This window comes from Trachemys scripta, chromosome 24, assembly GCF_013100865.1.
Source record: "Trachemys scripta elegans isolate TJP31775 chromosome 24, CAS_Tse_1.0, whole genome shotgun sequence".
Lineage (NCBI taxonomy): Eukaryota > Metazoa > Chordata > Testudines > Emydidae > Trachemys > Trachemys scripta.
In genome coordinates this window covers 4,325,756-4,342,556 of record NC_048321.1, presented here as the reverse complement: position 1 = coordinate 4,342,556, position 16,801 = coordinate 4,325,756, and the positions used below count along the sequence as shown (strand labels likewise).

Sequence of the window (16,801 nt, the reverse complement as noted above, 5' to 3'; positions counted from 1 at the left end):
ATGAATAAGTTGAATAGGATTGGTCCGAGGACTGACCCTTGGGGAACACCACTAGTTACCCCTCTCCATTCTGAGAATTTATCATTAATTCCTACCCTTTGTTCCCTGTCTTTTAACCAGTTCTCAATCCATGAAAGGACCTTCCCATTTATCCCAGACAGCGTAATTTACGTAAGAGCCTTTGGTGAGGGACTTTGTCAAAGGCTTTCTGGAAATCTAAGTACACTATGTCCACTGGATCCCCCGTGTCCACATGTTTGTTGACCCCTTCAAAGAATTCTAATAGATTAGTAAGACACGATTTCCCTTTACAGAAACCATGTTGACTATTGCTCAACAGTTTATGTTTTTCTATGTGTCTGACAATTTTATTCTTAACTATTGTTTCGACTAATTTGCCCGGTACCGACGTTAGACTTACCAGTCTGTAATTGCCGGGATCACCTCTAGAGCCCTTTTTAAATATTGGCGTTACATTAGCTAACTTCCAGTCATTGGGTACAGAAGTCGATTTAAAGGACAGGTTACAAACCTTAGTTAATAGTTCCGCAACTTCACATTTGAGTTCTTTCAGAACTCTTGGGTGAATGCCATCTGGTCCCGGTGACTTGTTACTGTTAAGTTTATCAATTAATTCCAAAACCTTCTCTAGTGACACTTCAATCTGTGACAGTTCCTCAGATTTGTCACCTACAAAAGCCGGCTCAGGTTTGGGAATCTCCCTAACATCCTCAGCCGTGAAGACTGAAGCAAAGAATCCATTTAGTTTCTCCACAATAACTTTATCGTCTTTAAGCGCTCCTTTTGTATCTCGATCATCAAGGGGCCCCACTGGTTGTTTAGCAGGTTTCCTGCTTCTGATGTACTTAAACATTTTGTTATTACCTTTGGAGTTTTTGGCTAGCCGTTCTTCAAACTCCTCTTTGGCTTTTCTTATTACATTCTTGCACTTAATTTGGCAGTGTTTATGCTCCTTTCTATTTGCCTCACTAGGATTTGACTTCCAGTTTTTAAAGGAAGTCTTTTTATCTCTCACTGAGTCCATCACTAGCGATTAGCCAAGATGGTCAGAGACGCAACCCCATGCTCCAAATGTCCCTAGCCTCAGACTGCCAGTGCTGGGAATGGCCGACGGAGGATGGATCACTTGATTCCCTGTTCTGTTCATTCCCTCTGGGACACCTGGCACTGGCCTCTGTCGGATATGGGGCTAGATGGACCATTAGTCTACCCAATATGGCCATTCTTATGCGGAGGGTCAAGAAGCTGCATGTACTGTTAAAATTGGCATTTCTACCAAGATCTCAGAGTGCTTCACAAAAGTGGACAAATACCCCATTGCAGACCCATGGGAATGCCTTGTACATCAGTGGCAGAATTAGCTATAATTCCCATTCTGCCCTCACCACTAAGAAGAGAATCCATGAGACACAACTCCCAGCTCGCTATCTAATGCGGTGGGAACCCAAAGGATTGCGGACAAGAGATGGCTTCGCAGCATGGCTGTGGAGTCTGGCACGTACAACAGAAGAGGGCACTCACCACTCCTCCTTTATCGCCCTCCATGAACTGCACAATCTGGCAGGATGACTTCTCCCACAGGAAGATGTGTCCACAGTCACTGCCACTCACCACGAACTCGCTCTTCGGGCCATAGAAATTAACACCCTTCACTGAAAGGAGAGAGATTTCAAGCAGAGAGCTCAAGGACAGCTCTGAAGTCCATGCAGCTCTCCGTGACATTTGTTTACTTTATGCCTGGCTGACAACAAGTTTCCAAGGTTACCAGCATGGATCTGTTCATCCCTCTACACACAATGGCTCATGCTGTACAAACCCAAGAGTTGATTTTAACATGTGAATTTGGTGCTTGTGAAATAAGGGACTAAGAACGAGGCAGTAACAGGCACTGATTGTATCCTCCACACAGCTCTACCGATGCCCCCCCAGTTCAAAACTGCACTATCCACCGAACCTCTTCAGAGTGGAGATGGCAGAGTTAGCGATCATGAAAGATCTCAGTTTAAAAGCCTCAGAGGTTTTTGATGGCAGAAGCATCCCTGCCACTTAAGAGGCCAAGGGGTTTGTGCGTGCTCGTTAGTGAACAATATCAGGGAGGAAGGAGACAGGTGCCTATTAATGGCTTATTCTTACCTGTGGCATTATTGCGATGTCCCTTGTATCTCTTGACGTACTCTGCCCCGTCGCTGTGAGAAGAGTTGAAGAGATAGATGTCTTCGTCATTGTAGCTGGCCAAGAGGTCTGCCACAGAAGAAGAGACGTGCACACAGGATCATTAGCATCTGCCTGCGGATTCTAACATGCTACAGTCTCTGCCCTGAAACAGAGGCTAGGATGGGCAAGCCATACAGCAGCTTATGCCAGCACACCTCCCAGGAGCCCCCCCCAAAGCAGACTCCACTACCGCCCAAGAGCCAGGGCTGATCTCAGAGCCTTGTAAAGAAGGTAGGCAGGTGTCCTTCCCATTTTACATTCAGGGATGAGACAGAGTTAAGTGATTCATCCTGGAGCACAAAGAATCTGACTCAGCTGCACACAGAACCTAGATCCCAGGCGCTTACTGCAGTCACTAGTATACAGAGTGCCTCCCCGTAGCAGATGTCTGTGGAGGTTTCTCCCCTCCCAACACTTGTTCCTTTATGACACTGCTACACACACCCAAGAAGTCCAAACAGGAAGGCTTCAACTCAAGGACATGGTATTCTCACTGCTCAGCACCTTAATGAGCAGGACCCGGACTCCCCAGGAGCAGAGGGAGGTGGCTGCAGGACTGGCCCTAAAGACATAGTGCTTTACCTACCTGAGCCATCATGGCTGTACACGAGACAGGTGATGTTAGCTTTGGACTCGCTGTTTACCTAAAAGCAAGGGAGAAGGACCAGACAGCTCTAGTCAGACTTCCTTTGCTCAGAGACTCCCAAATCCTAATTCAGGGATGCAGTTACACTGACCATCCTCTATTACGGTGGTGCCTGACACCAATTGGCTGTGTTCTACAACAGACTTCAAAACGGGGCCCGTTTCTCTCCAGCTCTAGGCAGCCCATCTTTGTAAGATTTCACACAGCGTTAGAACATTCGAAGGGTGAAACACGCCATGCAGTTGTTGGGTTTTGCTCCATAATTTTTAGATAGGAGGTCTCGGAAATTGGGCTCTGGGTGTAATTTTTTCTTGGCAACCCTACTTTTCCCCACCAGACTCTACAGTACAGTGGATCCTGAGTAGATCTGGAACAACACTTCATAGATTTAAGTGTTGGCTTTAGGGGCCCTTTTCTGCTGCTCTTCACATAACTGAATAGTTATGTGCTGTGGACGCAAACCTGATTGGTTGGGGCTGGGAACATGCAAGCTTGATTGATAAGGGCTGGGCACACAATACCTTCTCCATCGGAGCTATGTTTCTCTATCAATTTTCTCCTATGGAGATGGGTTCATGCACAGCTAGTTCATGCACAGATGTGCAGCTCCCTCCAAACCCCCCAATCATTAAAAACCTAGGAGACCAGTATGAGCAAACTGCTTTGCTGTAAAGCAATTAGGGCTGCTACACGCCCACTCACCCCAAACCTGGCAAACCCACAAGGACAAGGCAATGAAGAGTTAGCCACCTAACAGTACATACCCTCTACTGACCCACCCATAAGCACGCACCTTCCCAGGCCACGCCTGCAGCGTATAGGGTGTACGGGATACTGCAGGCCATGGTTGAGGAATAACCCTCTAATCCTCACCCCCGTAAGCTGGGGGGAAGGAATTCCAATACATCATGAAAGCAGCTTCCTACCAGGTGGTGAGGGCAGAACTTCTTAAGCACGCCATTGTTTTCATTTTCATCTATTTTCCGCTGATCATAAATCCTAGATAAAGACAGAAAGCCGGTAAGATTAATGCCAAATTCAAACACACGTAAAGCTCTTGCACGAATTAAGTGCTTTTCTGCAAATGAGTTTTCAAGTGCCCTACAGCTTCTAACTATGCAGATTAGATGTATCTAAGTCACTTCACCCTCGATTAAATGCACAATCTCCGAGATGGAATGTGGCAGCTGTTTAAGACTGCAGTCAAACAAACTCTAGAGGGAATGTAGATAAAAATGCAAGGATCAGAACTGGGATTTGGCCATGACAAAGGCTGACACAATAGCTCTTGAGTAGAGCCACGTGATCTTTAATAACAATGAGAGGTTGGGGCCTTAGACCTGAGTCTCATCTGACAGAATGCAACACCTACAGCTTACTGTCTACTTACATCATGCTGGAGCAGTTACATTTGTACCTACTACACCCCAGAGAGTTTTAGATAAACAGCAGATAGGCAAGGGAGAAAACAGGTTTTCAGCTGAGATTTGATACACTTGGAGACACCATGTGGCAAGAGACAAGATTGTATCTCCTGCCAGTTGGAGCAAAGGGAAAAGGCTCTTACCCCGAAAAGGGGGACAGAGGTGGCTAGTGCTAGCTGAGCAGACAAAGGGAATTCAGCAGGAAAAGCCCTTGGGTTGAGGAGTAAGTCTGGGGCAAGCAGGAGTGGGGAGCCCGTGGAGGACAGGATGAGGCTGCGCATAATTGTATACAACCAACCACTAATAAATTAAACACCACAAAATTACCAAGGCCAGCTGGTATCGCACAAGAGTTCTGAAGGAACTCCTAATGAAACTGTAGAACTGTGGTTTGTAACCTGTCATTTACATCAGCCTCTGTACCAGATGACTGGAGGATAGCTAATGCGATGCCGATTTTTTAAAAAAAGCTCCAGAGGTGATCCTGGCAATCACAGACGGGTAAGCCTAACTTCAGTACCAGGCAATCTGATTGAAACTATATGAAGAACAGAATCACCAGACACGCATGAACATGATTTGTTGGGGGAAGAGTCAACACAGCTTTTGTAAAGGGAAATCATGCCTCACCAATCTGTTAGAATTCTTTGAGGGGGTCAATGAACTTGAATAAGGGTGATCCGGTAGATACAGTGTACTTGGACTATCAGAAAGTCTTTGACAAGGTCCCTCACCAAAGGCTCTTAAGTAAAGTAAGCTGTCATGGGATAAGAGGGAAGGTCCTCTCATGAATCAGTAACTAGGTAAAAGATATGAAACAAAAGGGTAGGAAGAAATGGTCAATTTTCACAGTGGAGAGAGATAAATAGTAGGGTCCCCCAAGGATCTGTACTGGACCAGTGCAGTTCAAGACATTCATAAATGATCTAGAAAAAGGGACAGAGGTGGCGAAGTTTGCAGTTGATATAAAATTACTCAAAATAAGTCCAAAGCAGACTGCGAGGCGTTACAAAGGGATCTCCCAAAACGGCAAATTAAAATCAACTTTGTTGATGAAAGCAATGCACATTAGAAAACAATCCCAGCTCTGCATACAAAAAGATGGGCTCTAAATTAGCTGTTACCATGCAAGATCTTGGAGTCATTGCAGATCGTTCTCTGAAAACATCTGCTCAATGTGCAGCAGCAGACAAAAAAAAAAAGCTAACAATGTTAGGAACGAGTAGGAAAGAGAGAGATAAGACAGAAAATATGCCACTACATAACTCCATGGTACGCCCACACCTTGAGTACTGTGTGCAGTTCTAGTTGCCCCATCTCAAAAAAGATACATTAGAATAGGAAAAAGTACAGAGAAGGGCAACAAAAATTATGAGTATGGAACAGCTTCCATACAAGGAGAGATTGAAAAGAAAAGAGACAACTGAAGGGGGAATATGATAGAGGTCTATACAATCATGAATGGTGTGGAGAAATTTAATAAGGAAATTGTTATTTACTCCTTCACATAACACATGAAGGAGAGATCACCCAATGAAATTGACAGAAGATTTAAAACAAAAGGAAGTAGTTCACACAATGCACTGTCAACCTGTGGAACTTGTTGCCAGGGGAATGAGGTGAAGGCCAAAAGTATAAGTTGGTTCAAAAAAGAATCAGGTAAGTTCATGGGGATAGGTCCACCGAGGGTTATTAGCCAAGATGGTCAGGGATGCAGTCCCATGCTCTGAGTGTCCCTAAACCTCTGACAGCTAGAAGCTGGGACTGAACAATGGGATATGGATCACTCGATAAATGTCCTGTTCTGTTGACTTCCTCTGAAACATCTGGCACCGGCCACTGTCAGAAGATGGGATTCTGGGCCAATGGACCATTGGTCTGACCCAGTGTAGCTGTCCTGACGCTCTTAGGGTGAGGCTGCACGTAAATAGGCAGCTTCAAATGTGACACCGAAGTTGCACACTGAAGTGAATGTGAGTTCTGAGCTGAGACGGGTTGATTTGTGCTCTCGTGCAGTGAAAGGTCTTGGAGAGATTTAGATGAAGGGAGAAACAGTCATACAGAAAGGAACTCGTGGAACTCGTGTTTTAAATACAGCAGATTCAAAGTACTTGAGTGTAAGAACATAGGAACTGCCAGACCTAATCACAGTGATCCTCCTAGTCCAGCATCTTGTCGGTCAGCGACTAGAAAAAGATGCTTCCGAGGAAGGCACCAGCAGACTAATAATAGAAGAACCAGCCTGTAATGGCAGCTTGCTTTCAACCCATCAGGAGAGGTTGGTTTATGCTCCAAAGCAGGTGGGTTTATAACCCTAGACCAGGGGTAGGCAACCTGCGGCACGCGAGCTGATTTTCAGTGGCACTCACACTGCCCGGGTCCTGGCCACTGGTCCGGGGGGCTCTGCATTTTAATTTAATTTTAAATGAAGCTTCATAAACACTTTAAACTATTGTTGTATGTAAAGTAAATAAGGTTTTTAGTTATAGACTTATAGAAAGAGACCTTCTAAAAACATTAAAGTGTATTAGTGGCACACGAAACCTTAAATAGGAATGAATAAATGAAGACTCGGCACACCACTTCTGAAAGGTTGCCGATCCCTGCCCTAGACAATGTAAGTGTAGATGTTATCATCCATATTAAAGGAGTCTAATACTGAGCCTCCTTGGCCCCAGTGATGCCCTGTGGAAGAAGCAGTGTCCATGAAGCACCACAGAGTGGGTTAGAAGACTATGGAAGGGATGTAGTTACAGGAGTCTTCAGAGCCGCTTTGCTTTCTCCAGGGCACCGATCATGCCCCTAAGCCAAATGCTCTAGCCCAATATGGAGCAGTGACTCTGCCTCTCTCATATCTTCTGGAGATAGACTTACCTGACAAACTGATCCCTGCCGCCCACAGCAAACTGGTGCGTATTAGAGGGATTCACATAAATGGTGTAGAGACCCACTTTCTTTTCTTTCTCCTTTGTCACAACCAGTTTCCTTTAAAGAGGAGGAAAACAAGATCCATGTGTTAATGCAAAACAGTGTCCAGATGGGAACTGCAGGCATGTCTCTAAGCTCACTCAGCAGACAGATTCTTACTCACTGAGTTTAAAAAAAAAAAAAAAAAAGTCATTTCTGGTTCCAAACTGAAGAAAGCACATGACTATGATTTTATGCTGCAGTTCCTAGTCAATACACAGTGGAGTGAAGTCATTTTCTGGCTTTTTCCTTCGAAACAGCATTTAGTAGAGGGGATCTGAAGTGTTTTTGCTACTTGTACCAGAGGCTGATGTATCTGTACAATTGGTAATAACCTACTGCATGCTAAAGGGCACCAGACTTTATCCAACAGCAGAAACACTTGTGCTAAGGTTATTCTAGCCCAGTGGTTCTCAAACTTTTGTACGGGTGATCCCTTTCACATAGCAAGCCTCTGAGTGCCATCCCACCTTATAAATTAAGACCACTATCTATTTAAGTATCAAAGGGGTAGCCGTGTTCTTCGGATGCTGCTTTTACAGATCCAGACTAAGTGGGTATTCACCCACGAAAGCTCATGCTCCTATACGTCTGTTAGTCTACAAGGTGCCACAGGACTCTTTACTATCTATTTAACCCCATTATACATGCTGGAGGCAAAGCGGGGTTTGGGGTGGAGGCTGGGAGCTCACAACCCCCCCATGTAATAACCTTGCGACCCCCTGAGGTCCCAATCCCCAGTTTGAGAACTCCTGTTCTAGCCTGAAGGATAAGACTCAAACTTTTTTAAAAAGCTACACAAGTACACGCCCAATATTCAGGTTTTGTAGAAGCTAGTATTAATGGAAACGTTTTCATGATATTTAAGAGATGACAATTCAAATCTTCCCCTGGAGTGTTAAACCCAAACAGCAGAATAGAAGCTATTTCAGGAAAACTAAAAACAAAAAGTGAAACTGACCATGCAGCTCCATTTTAGTATTATTTCAGTTGTAATAGGCAGAAGGTTTTAAAGGTTTAAAATCTAAGATTTTTGTTTTAAATAAATCATGTCCCTTTAATCTTTACCTTGGTTATGAAGAAGATGGTTTTAAAATTGTAGGCAATCTAGATGTGTGATGTTGAACTAAGAACGGTCTATGTAAGACTAGCTCAGATGCTGTTGACTTTGAAACCCTTCATTTTAAATCAGATCATCTTCAAAGAGATTCCAGTGCATCAGAAAAGGACTAGGTTACTAAACTAGAAGCCTGCTTTAAAAGCAACCTGCGTACTTTGGAAATTCGTCAAAATTGACAATTCAACATGTGAGACGAGGTTAAAACCTTAAACAACCTGCTAGTTCAATTATGATTTTTCAATTAACTACAACAGAGTGTAGCAAGAAGCTCATGCTAAATGCTTCAAGTGCAACGCTGATTAATTACTGCACTTCAGACCCTTCACTAAAACAGACTAGATAACAGCATCTCACACTTGGAGAAGCCTCTTTCTTTCACACTCAATCACATTGGTATGTCTTGAGGAAAACAAACATCCACTTGTTTGCACGCACGTGCAATTCAGTCCTGGACTGAGCCTTGACCGCAGCCACAGTACAGGTGCAAAGACTCTGCAATGTGAGCCTGAGCTTCTGCAGCTATCATGAGAGAGTGAGGGATCCCCTGGGGGGGGGGAAGGGAGGTCAGTCCCAGTGGCCTAATTCATGAGGCTGACAAATGCAGACAGAGTGCCAAATTCATGTCGTGTGGGCCACCAAACATCTGCCAGATGGATCAGAAAGCAACAGGGAGGACTCAGACCAGTCATGTAAAAGCTGTCTATCCCAGCCATCAACAAACACCTTGAGCCATCCAGTCCAAAGGGTGCGCACTGATTTAGTCATTAAAAGATTCTCTACAGCAGAGTAAACAGTTTGCTTAGCCAACTTTATTGCTGTCAAGTAAGCCCGTCTCTAGGTCAGACTGATAAAACCCTTGCACAGCAGACAGCTAGCAAAACACACAGGCCAATTTAAAATGATCAACTACACATTTTACCGAGACAACGTTCTGGCATACAGCAGAACATCTGAGGCCTCAGGAACCATTAGGAGCTTCGAAACCTCATTGATTCACCAGGATCTCATAGCAATCAACAGCAAGCATAAAGGAAAGATACTTACGAAGCAGGGCGGTCTTGTCTCAGGTCAATGGTGAAGACCACAGCATCTTCGCCAGCTGATAAGAAAGTGCATGGAGAATCCGGCTCTAGGGCCAGCTGGAAGATAAATGCTTTGGGATTGGCTCCCTTTTTAACCAACAAGTGGGACAAGACTCCTTCCCCTGTATACCACCCTCCCTCCCACCTGAAATCGGGAAGCACTTCAATGACTAAGCCCCACAAAACCTGGGACAGGCTGATGTATGATTTTTAATCTGTCAGTGGGACTGAGACAGGTGCATCTGCCTTGAGACGGAGGAGGGAAAATGGGCTCTGAGGCGGCTTCCCCTGCTTCAAGGAAAGCAGAATTAGCCACTTGGACCCACTTTGCAGTGTGTTCTGGGACAGAGTCGGCTGAGGGGGGATTTGGTCAGGTTGTTAGGGCAGTTAAATCACATTTTTTATATCTGTAAGGAAAGACAGGCGGAAGGAGGTCAGTTTGCATTTCCTGCTGCAGTTAGACATGCCGGGTAGGTTTATTCTTAGCACATCCCTTCGATGTGACTGTGATCAGACAATGCAAACTCTTCACTGCCTGCCCCTCCTGTATTAAGATAAGGCCAGGGGTTATTTATCTATTTCAGTAGTACCCAGATTGCGGATGTGCTTGGAGCTGCACAGACAGAGCACGGTCGCTGTCCACAGCAGTTCACAACCCGAGATTAGGTCTCAGTCACTCGCTTGCTCCTCTGTGACCAGTTGTGCAAATGTAATCAGCACTTTACATCTGATGAAAATGCTTCTTAAAGAACCACTGAGGTCCGTCCTATGTCAACGGGGGGCTGGAACACATGACTTATGAGGAGAAGCTGAGGAACTGGGATTGTTTAGACTGCAGAAGAGAAGAATGAGGGGGGATTTGATAGCTGCTTTCAACTACCTGAAAGAGGTTTCCAGAGAGCCTGGAGCTCGGCTGTTCTCAGTGGTACCAGATGACAGAACAAGCAGCAATGGTCTCAAGTTGCAGTGGGGGAGGTTTAGGTTGGATATTAGGAAAAACTTTTTCACTAGGAGGGTGGTGAAGCACTGGAATGGGTTACCGAGGGAGGTGGTGGAATCTCCTTCCTTAGAGTTTAAGGCCAGGCTTGACAAAGCCCTGGCTGGGATGATTTAGTTGGGGATTAGTCATGCTTTGAGCAGGGGGTTGGACTAGATGACCTCCTGAGGTCCCTTCCAACCCTCATATTCTATGATTCTAACATTTCCACACCTTGCCCAATGGAAGGACCCAGTGGTAAATGTACAGGTGCCTGTGCTATAGACCAAGCCCATCCTGCCTTCAGTGCAGATGACACGGCCCATTAGTCAATATCCTGCATCTGACTGAGCCGCCCCAACCTGGATTGAGACAGAGCATGCTGGAATATGCAGTTTTCATTGGTCGCAGAACTCCAAATGCTGCCTTCGGCCTGCACTTTGACAGTCCCCCACCCCCGGATAAACACACTCCTGCTAGTGACCATAAAAACAAGTGGTGTAGCAACAAGCCTCATGAAATCCAGGAGAGAATTGTTACTGGGCAGCATCTGGCAGGGAAGGAGACCAATGAAAAGGCACAACTCTTTAATTAGGATTGCAAAGTACTTCAGAAGGACTCCACAGGGGATTGGATGCTCGGCAGTGCAATCATAGATTAAATTCAATGTAGGTAAACGCATGGCAACGTCAACTGAAAGGCTCCAGGACAACCTGTACTTCCTGCATTTGTTCTGACCTCATAAAGCTAGGAGTCCTAGCCAGCGCCAGGGACTCATCTGCTTCGCACGCAGGAGCCATCAAAAGAGAAAGATGCTAGAGTTGCATTGAGGAGGGGCCAGAGCAGGTGAAAAGGAATGAACTGTGACCTTCTGCCATAGTGTGCTCCACAGAGAGCCCAGGAGGAAATCCTCAGCGCCAGGCGTTTTCAGAGGAAAGCCCTGGACAATGAGGTAGTCCAAATCTTACCACCTTCGAAGTGCAACGTGAGACCCATCTCCTTGGCCAGGCGTTCCCTTAGATGGGACAGGCCAGTTTTTTCAGAGACATGCAACTGAGTTAAAGGAACACATCAGCTTCAGAGGAAACCTACATACCAAGGGAGGAGAAGGCACTGGCCTTTCAAATCATGCTTTAAATTAGACAGAGGTTTATATTCACTGAAAATAAGGGACAGAGGAGGGTACTGGCTGGTTCCATAGTCACACAGGTATAAGCGATTCCTTTTGACATCTAATGTACAGGAAGCCTGGCTGCTATGGGCCCTATCCGTCCCTACACCCTGGCACCAGACAAACAGCAGCCAGTTTGCTCACCTTATGTGAAGCTCCCTTGTGCTGTGCCACGCGCTTGGTGTTTCTGCAGCACTGGGTGGCGGAGAGTTCGGCTACCCGGACTTGACCATCCCGAGCGCACATGGCTAAAGTCGAGTCGCCGCTGTTGGGGAGGAACTTAGCCTGGAGGAGAGCAAAAGGAGATGCTGCGTTCCACTGGGGCTGGGAACAGCTGCCCTCCCACAGTCCTTAGGGCTGGAATCCCGCCCACCCTCCACCCCAAACACAGCAGCCGGATCTGTGGACTGAGCATACAGGCAAAAAAACAGCAAGTCCCAAGCTGTAGTGCCACCTCCGATAGCAGGTCACTAGTGCTCTATGCCTCAGTTTCTCCATGTGTAAGATAGGGGGACTGAAAAGGCTGGTTTGGAGTCTACACAGTACTTCGAACAGGGTTTGAACAATTCTACCCTAGCCAGAGAGATGCCCTGCACAGTGCAGGGCAATGCCCTGGCTGAGAAACCCAGCATTACCTCCATCTCAAGCAGGTACGGAGGGGTGGAGATGCTGGGATGCCCACAGGTTTGCCCCTGGACTTGGTCTTTCCTATTAGCCTCTGGTGAGCAGGTGAGATAAAACATGAAGTCCGTTCCCCACTGCTAGAAAGCCAGAGTTCTCTGCTCTCCCTGCCACTCCAGAGCCTCCTGTGAGCATGGTGGCTGCTCCCCTAAGACCCTTCTCCACATACAGCTCCTGCCTCCGTTGCTGCTCCCAGCTTCCCCTAAGGAGCAGCAGACCTGACTGCTAGAGTACCTGCTGCTGCTCAGAACCCCCTGGGCAGCAACTCAGAGCAGACCCGTCAAGGTGCTATTGGCAGACTTGGTTTGCCTTTGGGAGGCTCTTCACAGCCATGCCGATTGGAGACGCTATAGAAGCTCAGTTGGGCTAGCACCGGCTCTCCCACTCGCCAGGGAAAGCGAGGTTCAATAGGACCCTGGAGTCCTGGCACCAAGACACCTGCTCTCCCAGCACACACACGTTCAGTTACTTTCACCCCTTTACAAACGTAGCAGAATAAAAGCTCTTGGCATCTTTCTGAGCGGAGTGGGAGATGCCCCTACCAGCCCCTTCAGCCACCCCCTTCTCCAGACACACTCAGCCCCACCCCCTCTCACCTGGAAGACGTTGCTCTTGTGGCCGCTCTCAAACTCCAGCACCGGCTGCCTCCTGACCCAGTCCCAAACCACCACCTTAAGGTCGTCACTGCCGCTCGCCAGCCACGTGCCACGCTGGTTAAAGTGCAAGGTATTGACACAGCCACCGTGCCCCTCGAGGCCATGCTGGAGGTGGAAACGTTGCACAAAGACCCTGGCCCCGCAGGCCTCGTAGACAAAGCGTGAGCTGGAGCCCAGCTCCCTCTCCCGGAGGGCACGCACAGCCTGCCAGCGGGGCCGAGGAAGAGCAGTCGTCTCCGAGGACACCCAGTCCTCCAGCGCCCGCTCGTCATCCGAGGAGTCTTGATCGTGGTTGGCACGCTTGCGCTGGGCGCGTCGCCGGGACCGCTGCTCCTCCTCCTCCTCTTCTTCCTCCTCCTCGTCTGAGTGGGACCGGTCGTGGGCCCGGTTCTCCTCATTGATCGAGTAGTGGCCCGTGTCATCCATGCTGTCTGAGTCCTTTTCCTCTCCCGAGCTCTCTGTGTCCGTGTCCCGGCTCTCTGTGCTGGTGCGGTTTGGCCCTACATCATCCCCAGTGAGGCTCAGGCTGAGGTCCGAGGCCTCTACTTCGATGCCTGAGGAGGTCTCTCGCCCCTCCTCTGCTCCAGACATTTCTTCAGGGCTGCTGGATAAGCTCCCTGCACAGGAGAGACCATGGGATTGATTCTAGGGTAAATAACTTCACATCTCTATAGCACCAAAGGATTCTCATGTACCCAAAAGCACCATTGAAATGCAGCCACTTCCAGGGTGGAGCCCAGCACAACAGAAGGGGGAGAAAATTCCAGCCAAATCCCTACTCTTACAAAGGGCCATGGGATCGCCAGCGCATACACAGAGTGACCAAGACGTGGGGTTACGGTCTGGTCCACAGTCCCAGAACCATTTACGCTGCATGGAACTCCAGCTAGCTCCCTGAAAGATGGAACTTTCCAGGCTACGGTTCTAGTCTAGGAAATCTCTGTATTTCACACCTGATGTCCGGACATCCTCTCTGGGCAACACTAGCTCAGGAACAACCCTGTGGCCAATTGTTTCACTCCCATGTGTTACATTTTTAATCGCAGCTTCATTCAGGGATCACAATGTGCCTTCCATTATTTTCTTTCCTTTCCCAACCAAGTCTTGTATTCCCTCCCCCCCCCCCCGTCTTTGTCTCTTCCCATCTCCCCCTGGAGCATACCATTAACCCCCTTCCTCTCACATTTATTAACAGGATCACAGACTGCTATAAACAAGCTCAGGATTCTGTAACCTCCACTCATTTAGCAACAAACAAAATCTGCCCCACGTTGCAATACCTTGCACAAGAGCTTTAACAAATCTCTACTCCCACGTACAGAGGAGCAGGGTCTAGGCAGATGTAGGACGTTACCTGGCATTTGAATCAACAGCTAGCTTTGCCATGCTTCGGGGAGTTCTCTACAGTATTAGGCAACAATCCTGCTTACACAGACATACTCCTCTTCTTCATGACAAAGGCTATCTGAAGGCCAGTTCTGCTTTTTAAGCGTTTCTCTGCCGATTCTCCTCCACCAGAAGATGATCCAGCCATGATCCGATTCAAGGGATTTTGAAGGAGACAACAGTGGAGCAGATATTAGGAACAGAGGGCCTAATGCTGGGTCTCCAGAAGTCAATGGAAGTTGTGTCACGGACTTCGGTGGAACCAGGAATTGGTCCAGAGATCCTATTCTAATGCAACTTTGTTAGTGAAGTGATGGGAGAGAAAACACTGATCTAGGGACAGAATGAGGATTTCCCCATGTTGCAGGATGCTTAGATCGGACATTTGATTCCCCCATATCACTTTAAATGTCTTATATAGAGCTAAGTGAACAATTCACAGGGTAAGTGATTTGTTTGGCAAATGTAGCCTCTTGTGCTGCTCATAAACAGCCTACCATTTTTGTGGGTGTTCACTAACCAAAGCTATTCAATAAATATTCTGTGCAAACAAACCCCTGCCGATGGAGGGCTGGTGAGCACTTGCATCACATTATGGAACACTTCAGTGAGGAATTTGTTTGGTCACCGTGTTCATTTCATTTACTAATGTATTTTGGTGCCACATCCAATATTTGCTCTGTACAAGAATTGACACTAAAAGCTCTTCATTTGAATAAGGGTTCACAACCGGCAAATGTAGAGGCTGAACATGCTCAGAGAAATTACTAAATGATCCCGAATTTCTTGGTGTTCACTGAGCGCTAGTCTTAAGCGCAGACGACAAACGGGCCTTTACCCCTACCCTTACCATTGGCTATATCTGTTTTTCCATCAGTGCTACTCCCCTTATCCGACATCTTGTTTTCGTTCAATTGAACCTGCAATTGAGAGATTAAAAAAAGATGAGAATTGGTGAACAACAAGATGAGAGATCCCCTCCGAGACCATTTCATAAAGGCCATGGCTTTCTAATACAGACTCGGTCTAGTAAGAGTGCACTCCTTCGCAACAAACTACAATGACTTGACCTAGTCTACTGAGAAAAAGTACCCACTTCTCAAACAGGGAAGAACTACTTAAATGAAACTGGACCGTTTACCACAGGACATGTACCATCAAATGCAATATAAAAATGCTAAAAGCCTAACATTTTCTCAAAGGCTGTTATTAGATTAGCAGAGATCAAGATACCCGATGTGTTAGTTTCAAATACACTGTGTGTGTGTGCGTGTTAGATAGCCACATTTCCCCAGTAAATGTCTCCAAATTCCAACGCTCCTTTTACCTCAAAGGATCCCAAACTCATCTCCAAGGTATACAGGGGGACTACTTTCCTGGCCACTTCTGGGATGGAAAGTGGCTGTGCATTATTAAAAACTGCAACATTGGATAGCAGGTTACTGTCTACAGTAATGTTTACTGTCTACTGTAAGTAGACACTTCAGAAACGTAATGCCATCACTCAAGGAGGCATTTGGCCAGGACACCGGGGCCATCATAAAACTCTGGTAGTCCTACCACAAACTGTTAATATCCACAAGTGGTCAGGAGCTCAGCTTTTTCTCTCCTCTGATACGTGATAACTGGAGCATCACAGTGCCCCCTTTACATCATGTTGGGGTATGGGTTCGGAACACCAACACTTACTACTAGACGACCTAAATATTCCTTGGATGTCTCCCAACCAAATACTGACCCTGTTTAGTGCACAAGATCAGTGGAAAATACATCATAGTACAGTTATGGCTGCTACCATTGCAGTCCAAAGCTAATCTAAGCATAAGTTCTGCAAGGCTCTGGTTCTCAGGGGATAATTCTTCCCCTCTGCCCCCGTCCAACCATTTCCACATCTGTATAGTTCTCCAGCTGCATTCTTCCATGAAGACTCCCTTGACCCAACAGGGAAGCAAAGGTCCCATGACTTAATGTATCTGCTTAATTTCTTAAAGCTTTCCACCATATTTCACTATGTGAATCTTCCCCAGTCTCTCCACTTTGGTCCTCGGACTCCTTTCATTTGTATCCTGTCACAAGGCAAGCTCTTTCCATCCAACGCCTGATCCCCAGCTACACTCAAAGGAATGATGAGTTATTGATGTTAGCTCTGCGATAACTGCTGCACAAAATCCATCCATAACTGAAGAGACCAGTTTCACATGCCCATACCACAAAATTAAGCGTGTTAGATCTGAAATACAGCTGAGGAAGGGTAGCTTTGAGGTGCAGTAAGTGCGAACAACAAAACTTCTTGGCATCCACAGATTGTAGGGTCAAAATATATTTGAGAAGCGTTTTTACCCCAAATCACAGATTTCTAAACACATTCCTACGGACAAGGTACTTCCAAACCTCAAACGCTCTCTCAAGTGTGCAGTAATGTAGTGGGAGGAAGTCCCACTGCTCTGGAATTCACCC

The 16,801-nt window shown here is 46.7% G+C and overlaps 1 protein-coding gene across 3 annotated transcripts in view; it reads right to left on the bottom strand.

Annotated features, from left to right (window-relative positions):
* Positions 1-1,542: 1,542 nt before the first annotated feature.
* DCAF8 (DDB1 and CUL4 associated factor 8) overlaps positions 1,543-16,801 on the bottom strand; it is a gene marked incomplete at its 3' end in the record, with an annotated part of 38,048 nt that continues 22,789 nt past the window's right edge. For 2 of the 3 annotated variants that reach the window (XM_034756300.1, XM_034756301.1), the window contains 9 exon segments: positions 1,543-1,673; positions 2,155-2,262; positions 2,822-2,879; positions 3,808-3,880; positions 7,180-7,290; positions 9,437-9,531; positions 11,766-11,906; positions 12,899-13,575; positions 15,195-15,264. In XM_034756300.1, the coding sequence (XP_034612191.1) occupies positions 1,543-1,673; positions 2,155-2,262; positions 2,822-2,879; positions 3,808-3,880; positions 7,180-7,290; positions 9,437-9,531; positions 11,766-11,906; positions 12,899-13,575; positions 15,195-15,243 (1,443 nt within the window). 3 annotated transcript variants of the gene reach the window in all.